The sequence below is a fragment of the Falco biarmicus genome, chromosome 8 (genome assembly GCF_023638135.1).
Source record: "Falco biarmicus isolate bFalBia1 chromosome 8, bFalBia1.pri, whole genome shotgun sequence".
Lineage (NCBI taxonomy): Eukaryota > Metazoa > Chordata > Aves > Falconiformes > Falconidae > Falco > Falco biarmicus.
Window position 1 is genome coordinate 56,232,448 of NC_079295.1, and position 13,781 is coordinate 56,246,228.

A 13,781-nucleotide genomic window follows, 5' to 3' on the forward strand; every position below is an offset into this window, starting at 1 on the left:
TCTTTCAGTGTTATATATCAGGAGGCCAACTCAGTCTGGCTGGTATTTAAGGACAGGTTTTCAAATGAGTTAGCCTGGGTAAGAGGAGTTATGGTTGCTTCCCCTGTGTGTACATGGTTGCCCTGGCTGGATGCCCAGACCACCACATACCTGGGCAGTATGAAAATCTGATCATGAAAATTTCCATTTTCCTGTGGTCTGAGTAAATAAAAACGAAGAGCCTGCTGTTGCGTTAGCTACTGTACCAGGCTGGGGAAGGTTCAGGTCCTGAGTTTCCAGCTCAGTGACTGGTGTTAGTTCCAAGTGAACAAGTGGAGCTATGGAAGTGCTGTGCCAGCTCCCTCTTCCTTCATGCACTCGGCTGAAGGGCTCACTTGTGTGAGAGGGGTGTTCTGCTAGAGTCACTGCATCCATCGCCGCCTGCTGCTGCCAATGCAGGAATCAACTGGTCTCAGCTTGGAAGCGAGTCTTGGCCGCTGCTGAGTACAGAAAATAGTCTGGAGCTTTGTGACATACTCTGTTCCTCTTGGCCTCCATCCACATGCTCCCAGCCTCTCAGTTCCCAAGTGAGCCCAGGAAAATGAGGATTTCGTATATCCCTTCCTCCCAAAGCCTCAAATGCAACCTGATGCAGCTGTCAGTCTTCAGCAGCAGCAACGGTGCTGTTAAAAAGCTTGTGACATCAGCAGAAGTGGCACTGATACAGCAGAAAGAGTAGCAGAATGGGTGCAGGGGAAAGTTTCATCACTTCTGAGAAAGGACAAGGTGCTGGCAAGCCTGCTGCTAGTAGCATCCTGCACAAAAAGTGGTACGGCTGGTACTGAGAATGGGGAGGAAGCTGGTGGGTCAAACCACAGGTGGGTCATGCAGCAAGGCAAGGAGCTTGGTGACTATGGCCTCGGAGCTCTGCACCCTGACCCGACCTGGCAGCCCCAGGAGGTGCCTGGGGTGGGCCTGCTGACAGTAGGGGTGTGCTGGGGGAGGGTTTGCTCCTCTTCCCCAGGGTGCGAGCCGGAGCCAAGCAGGCTAAGGATGACTTGTCAACCAGAAGAAATGCTGAGCTACGGAAAAGGTTGTTCTTGGGCTACAGAGTGTGACCCAGTGAAGCGCACTGCATCTGGGAGAGTTACGAGGCTCCTGTCGCACAGCGGGTCAGCACTGCTCTGTGGTGGGGATTTTCCCTATGGCAAGTCTTTTCCCATGTTCTGAACCCCCTTCCTGTGGGCAGCCGGTGTGTTTTGGCAGGGTGTGCCTCACCAGCTGGCCCTGTTCTCTCTCCTGTGCCTCTGCTTCCAGCAGCACAGCTGAGGGTCTTCCCCCGGGCAGCTGCAGAGCTGGTCCCAGACATCTCTAATGGGCCCATTATGCCAGATGTGTTCACTGCTTTTGGAAGAAAATAGAACTGATTAACACCTAAGCTGGTGCACAAGGCTCCCGAGACAGTGTTAAAGGAATATTAACAAGTGCACGCTGATTTGGAGAGCAGCTTTCACCACCATGTCAAATGCATGTGTTGGTTGGGTTGTTGGGAGGCTGGATGGCCTGGGGGGTGGCCATGGTTATCAGTCCTCCTAGTCAGGCTGCCACTTCGAATCTGGGCCAGGCTAAGTTAAAGAGAGACATCCGCTTCAGTGCCTGTGAGAAATGAGCTGTTGGTACCAGTCATCGCCTACGAGACAATACCCACGTCCTAGGAAATGCTCAAGCTTGTTTCTTCAGCATGGATGTCAGCCCCAACAGCTCCTGAGCATCTCACAGTGCATTTGCTGGTTGTGGCTGCAGATCAGTGTTTGCTACTAAGGGAAAGGCTGTGTTGTATCGGCATCGTGGATAGATACCGGGGTGTCTAACACTCTGGAAATGGGGTTTTGCTAAAATTCTGAAGGATTCTCTTTGTTCCACACAAAATTTTGTCTGTCCCTTTATCACAAGATAGGCCAACAATAACAGGTTTGTCATACCTATACCTTGGATTCAGACCTTTCTCCTAATGAGTGTATGGGAAGCGATGTTACCAGGCTGTAAAATCGCTCCATGCGTTGTCCCTTTAGCCAGCTTGCCCAGGAGTGTTTACTGCAACATCTGTTTTGGAGCTGGAGTCTTGAACATCCCTGGTGAAGCAAGTGAAGCTATCTGATATGTTCCCTAAGGATCTTTGCTGGTGGCATGTCAACAGGAATAGGCTGAGAGGAATTTGACTGAAAGAGACAACGCTCCAACGTGTTCCCTGCAGATGCCTGGAGAGCAGGTTTGGAAAGGCTGCTTGGGTGTGCTGAAGGAACAGAAATTGTTGGACCTGTCATCAGCATGCTGGTCAGACAGGATCTCACTAGCTACCCACGTGTGTTGGAGCTGGCTCTTCCCTGCCGTCGCTGGAGAGCAGCACCGCCGATGCTTAGCCCTGGTAGAGATCTTCATCCCGAGGCCTCGCAGAGCTGTATGCAGATAATAGTACAGATCGTCCCTGGTTCACATGGACGGTGGGAAAAGCAATGAGTGTAGGCTGATTGTTGTAACCTGCCCTTTCCAGCGTGAGCTGTATCCCTCCCTGGCGAGGCTCGCTCTTCCTGCCACATCTGCAGAAGGGCTGGTGCCTCCGCACAGCCCCCGCCTGAGCTCTCCTTCCCCCGCAAGCTCACAGTTACCATGCTCCCTCCCCTGCAGTAGGCACGGGTGCTTAGTTTGGCGGGGAGCGGTGCTGTGCTGCTGGAGCAGCTGCGTTAACTCTTCTCCCAGGCTATTGTGCTGCTGTGCATCAGCTTTAAAATTACTGTAAAGTGCATACTGTTGATCCAGCTGTTTCTGGCAGAAGACAAGTTACAGTGTGAAATGGCTAGCTGGCTCTGAGCCTGGGGAAGGTAACTTCTTCAGTATCTCCCCAGAAAAAAGAAAAAACCTCTTCTGCATGGAGGAAGACCTTGCTCGTCCCAGTCTAGTATTTCTTTGCCTCTGCCATCGCTTCTGCTGCAGCCTTGAGTGGAAGCGATTGAAACTTGTTGCATTTGGATACGGTTTAGGTATGGTTTTTGGGTGGATGACAGGTAACCCTTTCTGGTTTTCCTCTAGTGCTCACCCAGCATCAGAGGGAGGCAAGAAGTAGAGCTGCCAGGGGTGAAAGCGGCCCAACGTCCTTAGATACTGACAAGTAAGTAGGTATGCTTGCTTCTCCGAGATTGTTTCTGTGCTTCCGTTCTAGCTTGCCTGTGGATGTCTTTGTTCCTGTATAAATGCTGGCTGTTGGCCTTATAGCAATATTTCCCTAAGAAATTGCCTTCCCTCAGTGCCTCTTGTTGCAGTGCTGGCTATATTTAAACTGAAGCAAGAGGAATTTGCTGTTCTCAGATCGTTTATTTTTGCACTGATTTCCTTTCAGCCCAATCTATGGTGGGTCAGGGCTGCGTGGTCTCTGGCCGCTGTGGGGGGAGCTGTAGCTAAAATGGTGCTAACTCAGCCAGCTTCTAATGGGAGATTTGAGCTTGGTAACCCTGGGAAAAGAAGAGGCTAGGACAGGGAGGCTGTCAACATGGCACCTGTAGTGATATTCTTAATTAAATTAGACTTTCAGAATAGCAGTGGCTTTGTTTAATCTCTTCCCATGCAGCCCCTCCTCCTGCCACCCACACAAAGCATCATAAGAGTGGATCTGACAGTAAAATCCCTGCTATGGAAGCAATTTTGCTGTTACAAACAGTGGATGGCAACATCACTAATGGAATTAGGCTAATTATAGAGAGGACAGCTTCTGTTTAGACACATTATCTGGGTAATCAGCACTGACTGGAAAGAAAATAGGGGAAAAGTACTGCATAGTTTTGCTCGATGGGGGCTCTCCGTACGCATTTTAGAGCCTGGGGTGAGTTTTACTAGGGGAGTACTGCTTATCAAACTGAACACAATGCTGCTGGGGCTGGTCCCTGGGGCCTCATCTCTTCTTGGAGATGGTGAGTCCTGAGCAGCTTCCTGGGTGGATACTCCCATCCTCAAGAATCCGTGCCCTCTTCTGCATGGTTCAGTCCCCACCGAGAGCTGGTATGGAAGTGAGTGTAGCTGTGTAAATCCACACCTGACCTTCATCTCCTTTCACCCACGATGATTTTCTTCCCAAGCATACTCAGTCGTCCTGCATGAGCCTGGGCGTCTTCTACACAAATGAAGGGTTTTGAGGAACATGCTGTGCCAGCCCCCCAGCAGGAGCTCTGCTCTGCATTCCTCTCCCAACATGGCATGATGTAAAATGGAGACAGTGCAGAGAAAGACTTGATTTACTAGTCAGACAAGTTCATCCAGCCCTGGTAAAATGTCTCTCTGATTTAACACACTTGGTTTGCTTTTCAGGCAGAATTTAACTCCCCTTTGCAAAGCCCTCGCACTTCATTTCTGTGAATTTTGACAGGGTGCTTTATGTCTGGGGAGAAATCAGTGGTGGTTGAGATAGTTAGTTAGATGAGCAGATTTGATTACCGTCCTGCTGCTGCAGCAGCAGGATACAGAGGAACAGGCAGGGAAAACTGATAATCACTCAGTCTTTGCGATTGGTGCTGGCCTGACCCCACTGGGTGAGACCTGATCTGGTGACATGTCTTCTCCGTGGTGTGGCCTGGAGAAGGAAAGTCACTGCTGGTGGCTGGGAGCCCAGTGCAGGGCGAATCCTAATGCGGTGCTCTGTCCTTTGCTGCCTGGCAGGTGTGAGAAGTGCTACCTCTGTAAGTCACTGGTGCCACTGCTGCAGTATCAGAGGCATGTGGACAGCTGCCTTCAGGCTGCTAGGCAAGCTCAGGGAACCAGGAGGCTGCGAAGCACCAAGGTGAGGGGTGACCTTGCAGACCATCTCCTTTGCTTTGCGCTGGGTTTGGGGCTGGGTTGGCAGCAGGAGCTGTTTCCCTGGTTGATGGGATGAGCTAACCTGGTGTAGGATTGCCTGTCCCTGTGGGCTGCCATGGCCAGAGAACTCATTGCCCTCCTTCCCACGACGCTCTGCGAGAGTATGGACTGGTCCCAGGGGTGAGCTAATCCAGCATTGCTGCCAGTAACCTCTCCAGCGGGCAGGCAGCCAGGGCTGTCCCACTGCCAGACAGCGCGCCTCAGTCCTGCAGGCTTCCTTGGCTGAATATAGATGGAGTGGAGGGCAGTGTCAGGTTGACAAGCATATCTGACTCTGTCCACAAGCCTTTTCCCACGGGGAAGGCTTCAGAGCCGGAGCAGGGGGAACCACTCGGTGCTGGGAGCAAACTGCAGTATCTGGGGAGAAATGTGGGGGAGCAAGTGTGGTGGAGGTGTGCCGGGTGTGGGGAGCCGGCCTTGCTAGAGGAGGTGGGAGGCAGGAGTGTGGGTGGCAGCTGGCTCAGTCACTTGCCAGGTGTTGACCCCCACCGTGCTTTTTCCTGCTGGTGGCGGTACTGGGGGAGTGCAGAGAGGGTCCTTCCAGGCCTTCCCGCTGATTCCTACAGGCAAAGCTCTAGTGCCGCAGCTTTGCCTGCGCTCAGAAATGTGATTCTCAGCATGAAGATGCAACATGATGTCTTGGTTTCCTATAATCCCTTAAATCCATCACAGGCCTCAGCCCTTTGGGGATTCAGATGCAAATGATGAGATTTCTGGTTGATGATTTTGGCTGGGATACAGCCAAGTGCTGTGTGGTTCAGCGTACTGCAGGGCACGGGCTGCTCCTGCATGTGACCAGCTCTGTGGGGGCTGTTTGACTCTGTCCCTGTGCCCCACAGCCAGCTGGTATGTGGGGTCCTGCATGCAGGCGTGGGGACAGGGCATTGGGAGAAAGGTACTGGAGCCAGGCAGCCCTTTGGGGCCCCTCTGTGTTTGCTCTGGCGCTGCCTTGTGCCGGGGTGACAGCTCACTGGGGGAGCAGATCATGCCTGGCTGTGGGCTGGATCATTGCAAAGCTTCCTGGTGGCACTGTTGGGCTTGCAGGTTCCTGCTGTGGCCCATTTTGGGGGTGCTTTGCAGCTCCAACTTCACAGCTGGGATGCCAATGCCTTCCAGAACAGTTCTGGGGGCAGGGAGCAGCCGGGATAGGGACTTTGCTGGGCCAGCAAGGCTCAAAGCAGGCAGGCCAAGTGGTCTTCCCTTAGCCTGTGCGACCAGCGCAGCTGCACCTTTCCAGGGATTGAGAGGAGGCACAGATTGTGTTCCTCCTCTGGCTGTGTCCTGGAGGACAGCCCTTCCCTCCAGCCTGAAGCCCCTGTCCCCTCGGACAGAACGAGATGGAGCCAGCCCTCAGAGGCACGGTGCTGGGGAATGTGCCCAAGCTGTGGCAGAGCACCTGGTGCCCACGTTTCTCTGTTACAGCCCCCGTACTCACCGGCTGGGCTAGGGGGGGTGGCTTCCTGGCCTCCCGCTGTACCGGGCTGTGCTCTACTAACTGCTCTCGGCTGCCTCTGCTTGGACACTGGTTGGGCTGGGCCTGGGGCAGTGCCTTTGCTGTTGGCAGTTCCCTCTTGTGCCCAGCCTGGCCCCATGGGCTGGGGGAACGGGGCCACCCTGGCTACAGGGTTCCCTCCTGGCAGCACTGTGACGGCGGTTCTCCTCTCCTTGGCAGGATGTCGGAAGGCAGGAGAAGGGACTCCTCAGAATGCTGGAGCTCTCGGAGAGCAAGTCTGCAGGTGGGAAGCTGCTTTCTGTGCCTGCCTGGATGGGTCAGGGCTGCCCTTTCCCAGCTCTCTCCCCTTTTGGTCCTGGCTCAGCCTGGGCTGTGCTGGGACAGCAAATTCCCCTTGAAGGGTTCGGTTCCTCCCGAGCAGAGCAGGAGGCTGTGGTTTTAGCTGGCTGCACACATCCCTGCCTCTGCCTGTGGGAGCTGTGTCAGTGCTCAGAGCCCTCGCTGGGGGTAGGGGTGTGCGCTGAGCCCATTGCACCAAGAGATGCCCAGCTTCCTGGGGGGTGGCAGGGTGCTGCTGTCCCTGCCTGCATGCTGGTGCTTCCCTCCACGGATCCGAGGGCTGGAGGAGACAAGTGGGGAGAAATGCACGCAGCAGCACCCTCCTCCCCTTGGCCATGGCTTGCACGGGAGGGTGGCCAGGCAGGGCTGACGTGCTCTTGTTGCAGGTGCTGATGCGGGGGGACCCCTCCCTGGACTAGGAGACCAACAGTCCCCTCCCACGCTCTCAGCCAGAGCCGGGGGGCCGCTGGCAGACCACCCCAGCTCCCTTCGGCACGCACCTTTCGACATCTCCCCTGAAAAACCCAGCGTCTCCTTCTCAGAAGCCATGGACTGCATTGTGGACAAGAAGCCACACGCGGCTCTTCACTTGGGCAGCCAGCAGCAGACCAAAGGCTGCCGCCGGAGAAAGCACAAGTTCTGAGGCCAGCGGTGCAGCAGGCCCCCCCGCAGCTCCCTGCACCCTGGTGAGGGTCTGCGTGGCACCGTACCCCTGCCTCACCCACAGCCTATCTCTCCGACCCCCCTTTTTTATGTTTTATATGACCTGTGCGGGGAGTGCTGGGTGGAGAAGTGACTGTGTGTTTTACAGGTGCCTGTGCAGCTTTGCTCTCTGTTAAAGAAATGGAAATATATTTATGTATGTTTTTATGAAACTGCAGCAACACGGAGGAGCTGTGCTGGCTTTCTCTGGGGAAGGGGAGGTGCTGGAGGGAGAAGAGGAGGAACGGTGTGTGGGGTGCCCAAAATCACACTTCCCGAGGCTGGTCCTCGGGCCCCCCCGGGCAGGGGGTGAGCTCGGGCCCCCCCGGGCAGGGGGTGAGCTCGGGCCCCCCGGGCAGGGGGCTGCAGTGCTCTGTGCAGCATCACATCCATGCCTTTCCCAGCTGAGAGCCGCGGAGGGCACCTTGGTGCCGGCGGACAGCCGCAGTCAGCGGACGCAGAGACCAGCGGAGCCACGACCGCGGTGTCCCCCCGTCCTTGGTGCCTTCCCTCGGCCGCGAGTGGCCGATCTCCGGGGCGGGGAAACTTCAAGGGCAGGACGCTCCCCCGCCTCCCGGGAGCATCCCTGCCCTGCTACAGAGCCCCTTACCGGGAGCGGAGCGTGGGGGGCCCCTGACCGCGCTGCTGGGTTAACGGGACGGCCGGCTGCACAGCGAATGAGGCTCGGGCCGCCGTGGGGCGGGGGGCGGTGCTGCCCGGCCGGGGGCCGCGGCCCCTCCCACAGGGCGCCCCGGGGCGGCGCTTGCGGGGCCGCCCATTGGCCAGCTGCGCGGCGGGGCGGCCAATGGCGGGGCGGGGCGCCGGCGGGCGCCGTGTCTGTTGCCAGCGCGACGGCAGCGGCGTTAGCAACGGTCGCCCCACCGCCATGGCCGCCCCCCAGCGCCGCCGCCCCCCGCCGCGGCCCGGCCGGCACGGCACGGCGGGGGCTTCCCGGGAGCACGGCCCCGCCGCCCCCAGCCCGGGCGGCCTCCCCCGGCGGGGTCTGCGCCCGGAGGAGCGGGGCCGCGCGGCCCTGAGCCGGTGAGGGGGCTGCGGCCCGGCGGCGGCCGAGCGCGGCCGCGAATGGGGAGGCCCGGCCGGGCCGGAATGGGGCTGAGCACCCTCCCCGCGACCCCCGGGGGGCACCTCGCCGTGCCCGGGCAGGGGGCGCACCGACCTCCAGCCCTTTGCAGGGGACAGGAGGGGCAGGCAGGGCAAGGCAGGGGCAGCCCCTGTCTCCCACAGCCCCCGGGGGCGGCCCGCCGTGGGGCACAGCTGCCCCCCAGCCCCAGCAGTGACCCTCCAGGGCCGTGCTGAGCCCGCGGCCCCGTGGGGCAGGGGCGCAGAGGGGAGGCGGGAGGCAGAGCCGGGGACGTACCCCCCAGCCCCGCTTGTGTACCTGGCACGGGCAGGTGTGCGTCCTGCCCTCCTTGCGGGCCAGAGCTCCGTGGGTGACGCGCCACCTCCCTCCACGCAGGTCCTCAGTGAGCCATCAGCTGGGCCACCGCAATGATGGTCCCCCTTGCACACAGGTAAGGCCCATCCCTGCCCCATGCCCAGCAAGAGACATCCCCTGCCCTTCAGAGCTGTTCTAACAAGCCTTCTCCAGGTACAACGAGCCCTGCTGGCACTCACCATCCCGCTGGAGATGCTGCAGGTGGTGAAGGGCCGCATGCTGCAGGCCATGCACAAGGGGCTGAGCCGCCAGACGCACGCACAGGCCAACGTGCGGATGCTGCCCACTTATATCTGCTCCACACCCGATGGCACCGGTAAGGCAGCCCAGCCTGGGGACAGGCTGCTCTGCTACCTGCAGTCCCACACACCTCGCTGGACGTGGCCCTAGGGGTGCTGGGGTTGTGTGCACCCGTCTCTGGTCAGTTACGGGGTCCATGAGCTGCCCTTACGCTGCCTCTGCCAGTCCCCAGTGCAGAGGCAGATGCCAGGAGGTAGTTCTCTTGGCCCCTGCAGTGGTCTCAAGCTGTCAAGAGCCTCCCCCATAGGGGAGTGACTGTCCCTGGGACAGGGCGAGGAGCAGATTTTAGGGAATCTGCCACAAGGAAGGTCTCTGCCTGACACCACCTCCACTCCCCCCTAGAGAAAGGCGACTTGCTGGTGGTGGAGCTGTGCCAGAGCCACGTCCGGACCATGTGGGTGACCCTCTTGGGCGACGGGAACCAGAGCCCCCAAGTGATGTACAAGATCTTCAGCATGCCAGGGGACATCATGCAGGGCAAGGGGGAAGCGGTACGAAGAGGCCATGGCAGAGAGTGGCCAGTGCTGGGCTGCCCAGCATCATGGAGGCTTGTCTGGGCTCCGCGTCAGTGCTGGGGCTCCAGGCTGCCTCCCACCGCCTGGGTGCTGGATAAGGGGAGCAGCTGGTCACCCCCAGCCATGCCTTTGCAGCTCTTTGACTTCATTGCACAATGTGTGCGTCAGTTCCTGGCTGGCATCAGCAGCCCGCAGCATCGCCTTCCCTTGGGCTTTGTCTTCCCCTTCAGCTGCAGGCACACACGGCTGGACAAGGTGAGGGGGACAGCCCCATCCTGGGGCTGTGGCTGCAGCCACCAGCACATCAGTGGTGGGGGAAGAGGAGCTGGCCTGGTGCCGGAGGCCAATGGCTTGGCCACGTGCTCTCTGCAGGCAGAGCTCATCTCCTGGTCCAAGGGCTTCAGCTGCAGTGATGTGGAGGGGAAGGACATTGTGCAGTTGCTGCAGTCGGCCATCAACAAGCAGGAGGTGGGGGGCTGTGGGGTGGGGGGGCCTGGCTGGGGGCTGCCCCTGTGGAGGGGCTGACGATGCTCTTGCTTTGCTCCTGGCCAGCTCTACCACGTGGACGTTGTTGCCCTGATGAATGACACTGTGGGCACCATGATGACCTGCAGCATGGCAGGGAAACCCTGTGAGGTCGCCTTGGTTGTGGGTGAGTGGTGGGCACCCTGCATGCCTGAGCTGGGGGTGCTGGCAGGGGAGGCTGCGCTGGTGCTCACCCCCGTTGCCCCTCGCAGGCACAGGCACCAACAGCTGCTTCATGGCCATGGCACAGCAGGTGGAGATGGCAGAGGAGACTAGCGGGCAGATGTGTGTCAGCACCGAGTGGGGCTGCTTTGGGGATGATGGCACCCTAAGTGACATCCTGACCCCCTATGACCAGTGTGTGGACGAGGAATCTTCCAACCCCGGGGAGAAGAGGTGCTCTTACCCCCCAGCGAGGGCAGGGTCCCTGGGGCTCCCTGTCCATCCCCGAGCGTGTCAGGCTCCACCAACAGGAGCACATGGCTCTCTGCAATGCTCCTGGGTGCTCTCAAAGGGTCGAGGGGTGCCAGGGGAGGACAACTGACCCCCCTGTGGGCTGCACACAGATTTGAGAAGCTGGTGAGTAGCCTGTACCTAGGGGAGATCGTCCGGCATGTGCTGACTGCCCTGGCTGCTGAGAAAGCGCTCTTCATTGGGAGCAACGTTGCTGTCCTGAGGACCAAGGGTGTGCTCAAGATACAGCAGGTCCTAGAGATCATTGAGTAAGTGTCTGGGGACCAGGAGCTGCTGTGGGTGGGAGCATGGGGGGGGTAATGGGTGAGTGCCCCCAGCCATGAGCTGGTGGCCCCATAAGCTGGTGCTCTGCTCTCCCTTGCAGCAATGAGGAAGGCATGGCTGAGGCTAGGAGGGCTCTGGAGGCTCTGGGGCTACGGCCGAGCGAGCGGGATTGCTGCCGGGTGCAGCAGATCTGCCAGGCGGTGGTGAGCCGTGCCGCCACGCTCTGCGCCGCCGGGCTGGCTGCCATCCTCAGCCACATGTGCCAGAGCCAGGAGCTGAAGCGGCTGGTGGTCAACGTGGGGGTGGACAGTGAATTGTACCGGGGCCACACCAGGTGAGGAGGGCCAACGGGCTCCCGAAAGGTATCCCAGTGGGATGCCTCATGCCCAGCCCTTGCCATCTTCTTCTTCCTTTGGCAGATTTGGGGAGATCCTGCAGAGTGTGACAGAGCTGCTGGCTCCTGAGTGCATGGCCACTCTTCTGCCCTCAATCGATGGGACTGGGTGGGGGGCAGCCATGGTGACAGCAGTGGCTTTGCGCCTGGCAGCCCAGCGCCATGAGGTGGACCAGGTACTGGCCCCGCTGCGGCTCAGCCGTGCTGACCTGCAGCGTGTCCAGGCACTGATGAGGCAAGAGATGGAGCTGGGGCTGGGCTGGGAGAGCAACGCCAATGCCTCTGTCCGCATGCTGCCCACCTACGTCTGCGGCACACCCAATGGCACCGGTGAGAGCCAGGGGCTTAGGGAAGGGGGTGCCGAGGAGGTCCTGGCCCTGCTGATGCCCCGTGCTGGCTTCCTGCAGAGCGAGGTGAATTCCTGGTGTTGGACCTGGGGGGGACCAATTTCCGAGTGCTGCTGGTGCGCATGGCGAAGGATGGCATCCACATGGCCAGCAAGATCTACGTCATCCCAACTACCATCACGCAGGGCACTGGCGAGGTGGTGAGGCTGAGCAGCCACGGCCAAGGGTTGGGCAAGGGGGTGGGAATTGCCTCCCTCCTCGCGGCCCACCGGCCTGGGATGCAGCTGGGGGAGCCCCTGTGGCTTCACCCCAGCCTGGGCACTGCTGACCACAGCCGCTCTCCGCAGCTCTTCGACCACATCATCGAGTGCATCATGGACTTCCAGCTGAAGCACAACCTGACAGAGCAGGTCCTGCCACTTGGCTTTACCTTCTCCTTCCCCTGCCAGCAGCTGGGCCTGGATAAGGTGAGGGGGCAGCTCCAGCCCCAGAGGAGGGGGAGGGCCCTGGGGTGTGAGGCAGCCGCCCAGCCCCAGCTCCTGCGTCTCTTGCAGGCAGTGCTACTGAGCTGGACCAAAGGTTTCAGCGCCTCGGGCTGCGTGGGGCAGGATGTGGTCCAGCTGCTGCAGGAGGCTGCTCAGCGCAAACAGGTAGGGAAGGACTGGGGGCCCATCCCCTCTCCCCAGGGTGCCACCCTGCACCCAGGTGGTGCCAGCCCCAGGAGCCAGCTGGGTGCCACTAAGCCGCATGTGTCCCCGTCTCTGGTTTGGCAGCACTTAGGGCTGAAGGTGGTAGCTGTGGTCAACGACACGGTGGGAACCATGATGTCCTGTGGCTATGATGACCCCAAATGTGAAATTGGCCTCATCGTGGGTGAGGAGCACCTCTGCACCCACGGGGTCTCCCATCCCCTCACCCACCACCCCAGCCCACGTGGCATGGCCACGGCGTGTCCTGCAGCTCCGCCAGGCCTTGCGGTGGGCGTGACACCAGCGCGGGGCCTGCAGGGACAGGGACCAACGCCTGTTACATGGAGGAGATGCAGAACGTGGGCGCAGTGGAGGGGGAGCAGGGCCGCATGTGCATCAACATGGAGTGGGGGGCCTTTGGGGACAACGGCTGCCTGGATGACATCTTCACTGACTTCGACCGGCTGGTGGATGAGAAAACCATCAACGCAGGCAAGCAGAGGTGGGTGAGGGCCGCAGGGCAGGGCTGGGGCTGGCTGCAGCGTGGTTGTGCCCAGCTAAGGCTCTGCCTGCGATAGGTTCGAGAAGCTCATCAGTGGCATGTACCTGGGCGAGATCGTGCGCCACATCCTGCTGGCACTGGTGGAGAAACAGCTCCTGTTCCGTGGCAAGCCCTGCCCCAAGCTCCAGATCAAGGGCATCTTCCAGACCAAGTTCCTCTCTGCCATCGAGATGTGAGTGCTGGGCTGTGGTGGGTTTCCTGAGCTTGGGGTGGGGGGTGGGAAGCCAGACCCCCAGGAGAGGGGCCACACTACAACAGTGGGGCACCTGCAGGGTGATGCCATTCGCAGCCCGTGGGATGGGGCTGGGGACAGCAGTGCTAACAGTGCCGCTGGTCTGGGGCAGCGATGGGCTGGCCCTGCGGCAGGTACGGGCCATCCTGCAGGACCTGGAACTCCAGGCCAGCTTGGAGGACAGCGTGCTGGTGCGGGAGGTGTGCCAGACAGTGTCCCTGCGGGCAGCCCAGCTCTGTGCTGCTGGCCTGGCTGCCGTGGTGGAGAAGATGCGGGAGAACCGGGGCCTGGCCCAGCTGGCTGTCACCGTGGGGGTGGATGGCACCTTGTACAAGATGCACCCGTGGTGAGTGGGGCCAGGCACCCACTGGGGACCCTTGTCCTACGGCAGGGGTCCGGAGGGGGGTGCAGAGGTTGTGTGGGGTGAGAGGCACCAGCCCTCGCTCTCCCCTCCTGTGCCCCCCAGCTTCTCCCAGCACCTCCAGCAGATGCTGCGGGACCTGGCGCCCAACTGCACCGTCACCTTCCTGCAGTCAGAGGACGGCTCAGGGAAAGGGGCCGCGCTCGTGGCGGCTGTGGCCTGCCGTGGGGCCGAGCCCTGGGGACAGCCCCTGCTGCCACCCCAATAAAGCACTTTGCTCTGCACCT

General features: G+C 59.9%; 2 protein-coding genes across 17 annotated transcripts in view; both read left to right on the forward strand.

The window, feature by feature from the left end:
• UIMC1 (ubiquitin interaction motif containing 1) overlaps positions 1–7,563 on the forward strand; it is a 39,499-nt gene extending 31,936 nt beyond the window's left edge. For 9 of the 15 annotated variants that reach the window (XM_056348228.1, XM_056348229.1, XM_056348227.1 and 6 more), the window contains 4 exons: positions 3,067–3,145; positions 4,684–4,804; positions 6,554–6,617; positions 7,060–7,563. In XM_056348228.1, the coding sequence (XP_056204203.1) occupies positions 3,067–3,145; positions 4,684–4,804; positions 6,554–6,617; positions 7,060–7,316 (521 nt within the window). In that variant the 3' untranslated portion in view covers positions 7,317–7,563. Of the gene's footprint in view, positions 1–3,066; positions 3,154–4,683; positions 4,806–6,553; positions 6,618–7,059 lie in introns of those variants that run through there. The other 6 variants (XM_056348235.1, XM_056348236.1, XM_056348238.1 and 3 more) reach the window with 3 other exon arrangements.
• A 1,275-nt stretch (positions 7,564–8,838) lies between these two features.
• Positions 8,839–13,778, forward strand: HK3 (hexokinase 3). 2 transcript variants are annotated; one of them, XM_056350328.1, is made up of 17 exons: positions 8,839–8,907; positions 8,985–9,147; positions 9,474–9,622; positions 9,782–9,901; positions 10,019–10,114; positions 10,199–10,298; positions 10,384–10,567; positions 10,738–10,893; positions 11,010–11,243; positions 11,329–11,633; positions 11,711–11,850; positions 11,998–12,117; positions 12,205–12,300; positions 12,424–12,523; positions 12,658–12,841; positions 12,918–13,073; positions 13,246–13,565. In XM_056350328.1, the coding sequence occupies exons 2-17, from the start codon at positions 9,024–9,026 to the stop codon at positions 13,481–13,483; spliced, it is 2,502 nt and encodes an 833-aa protein (XP_056206303.1). In that variant the 5' UTR covers positions 8,839–8,907; positions 8,985–9,023; the 3' UTR covers positions 13,484–13,565. The 2 variants fall into 2 exon arrangements, with proteins under 2 accessions (XP_056206303.1, XP_056206304.1); XM_056350329.1 differs by lacking the exons at positions 8,839–8,907; positions 8,985–9,147; positions 9,474–9,622; ... (9 more) ...; positions 12,205–12,300; positions 12,424–12,523 and adding an exon at positions 13,600–13,778 and having other exon boundaries at positions 12,554–12,841; positions 13,246–13,479.
• Positions 13,779–13,781: the final 3 nt, after the last annotated feature.

What these genes read in the sequence shown, in the direction of transcription:
- HK3 (XM_056350328.1), top strand. Translation starts at nt 9,024, where the DNA reads ATGCTGCAGGTGGTGAAGGGCCGCATGCTGCAGGCCATGCACAAGGGG. An exon ending in CAGGTCCTAGAGATCATTGA is followed by an intron (nt 10,894 to 11,009) that starts GTAAGTGTCTGG and finishes TCTCCCTTGCAG; the next exon opens with CAATGAGGAAGGCATGGCTG. An exon ending in AGGCTGCTCAGCGCAAACAG is followed by an intron (nt 12,301 to 12,423) that starts GTAGGGAAGGAC and finishes CTGGTTTGGCAG; the next exon opens with CACTTAGGGCTGAAGGTGGT.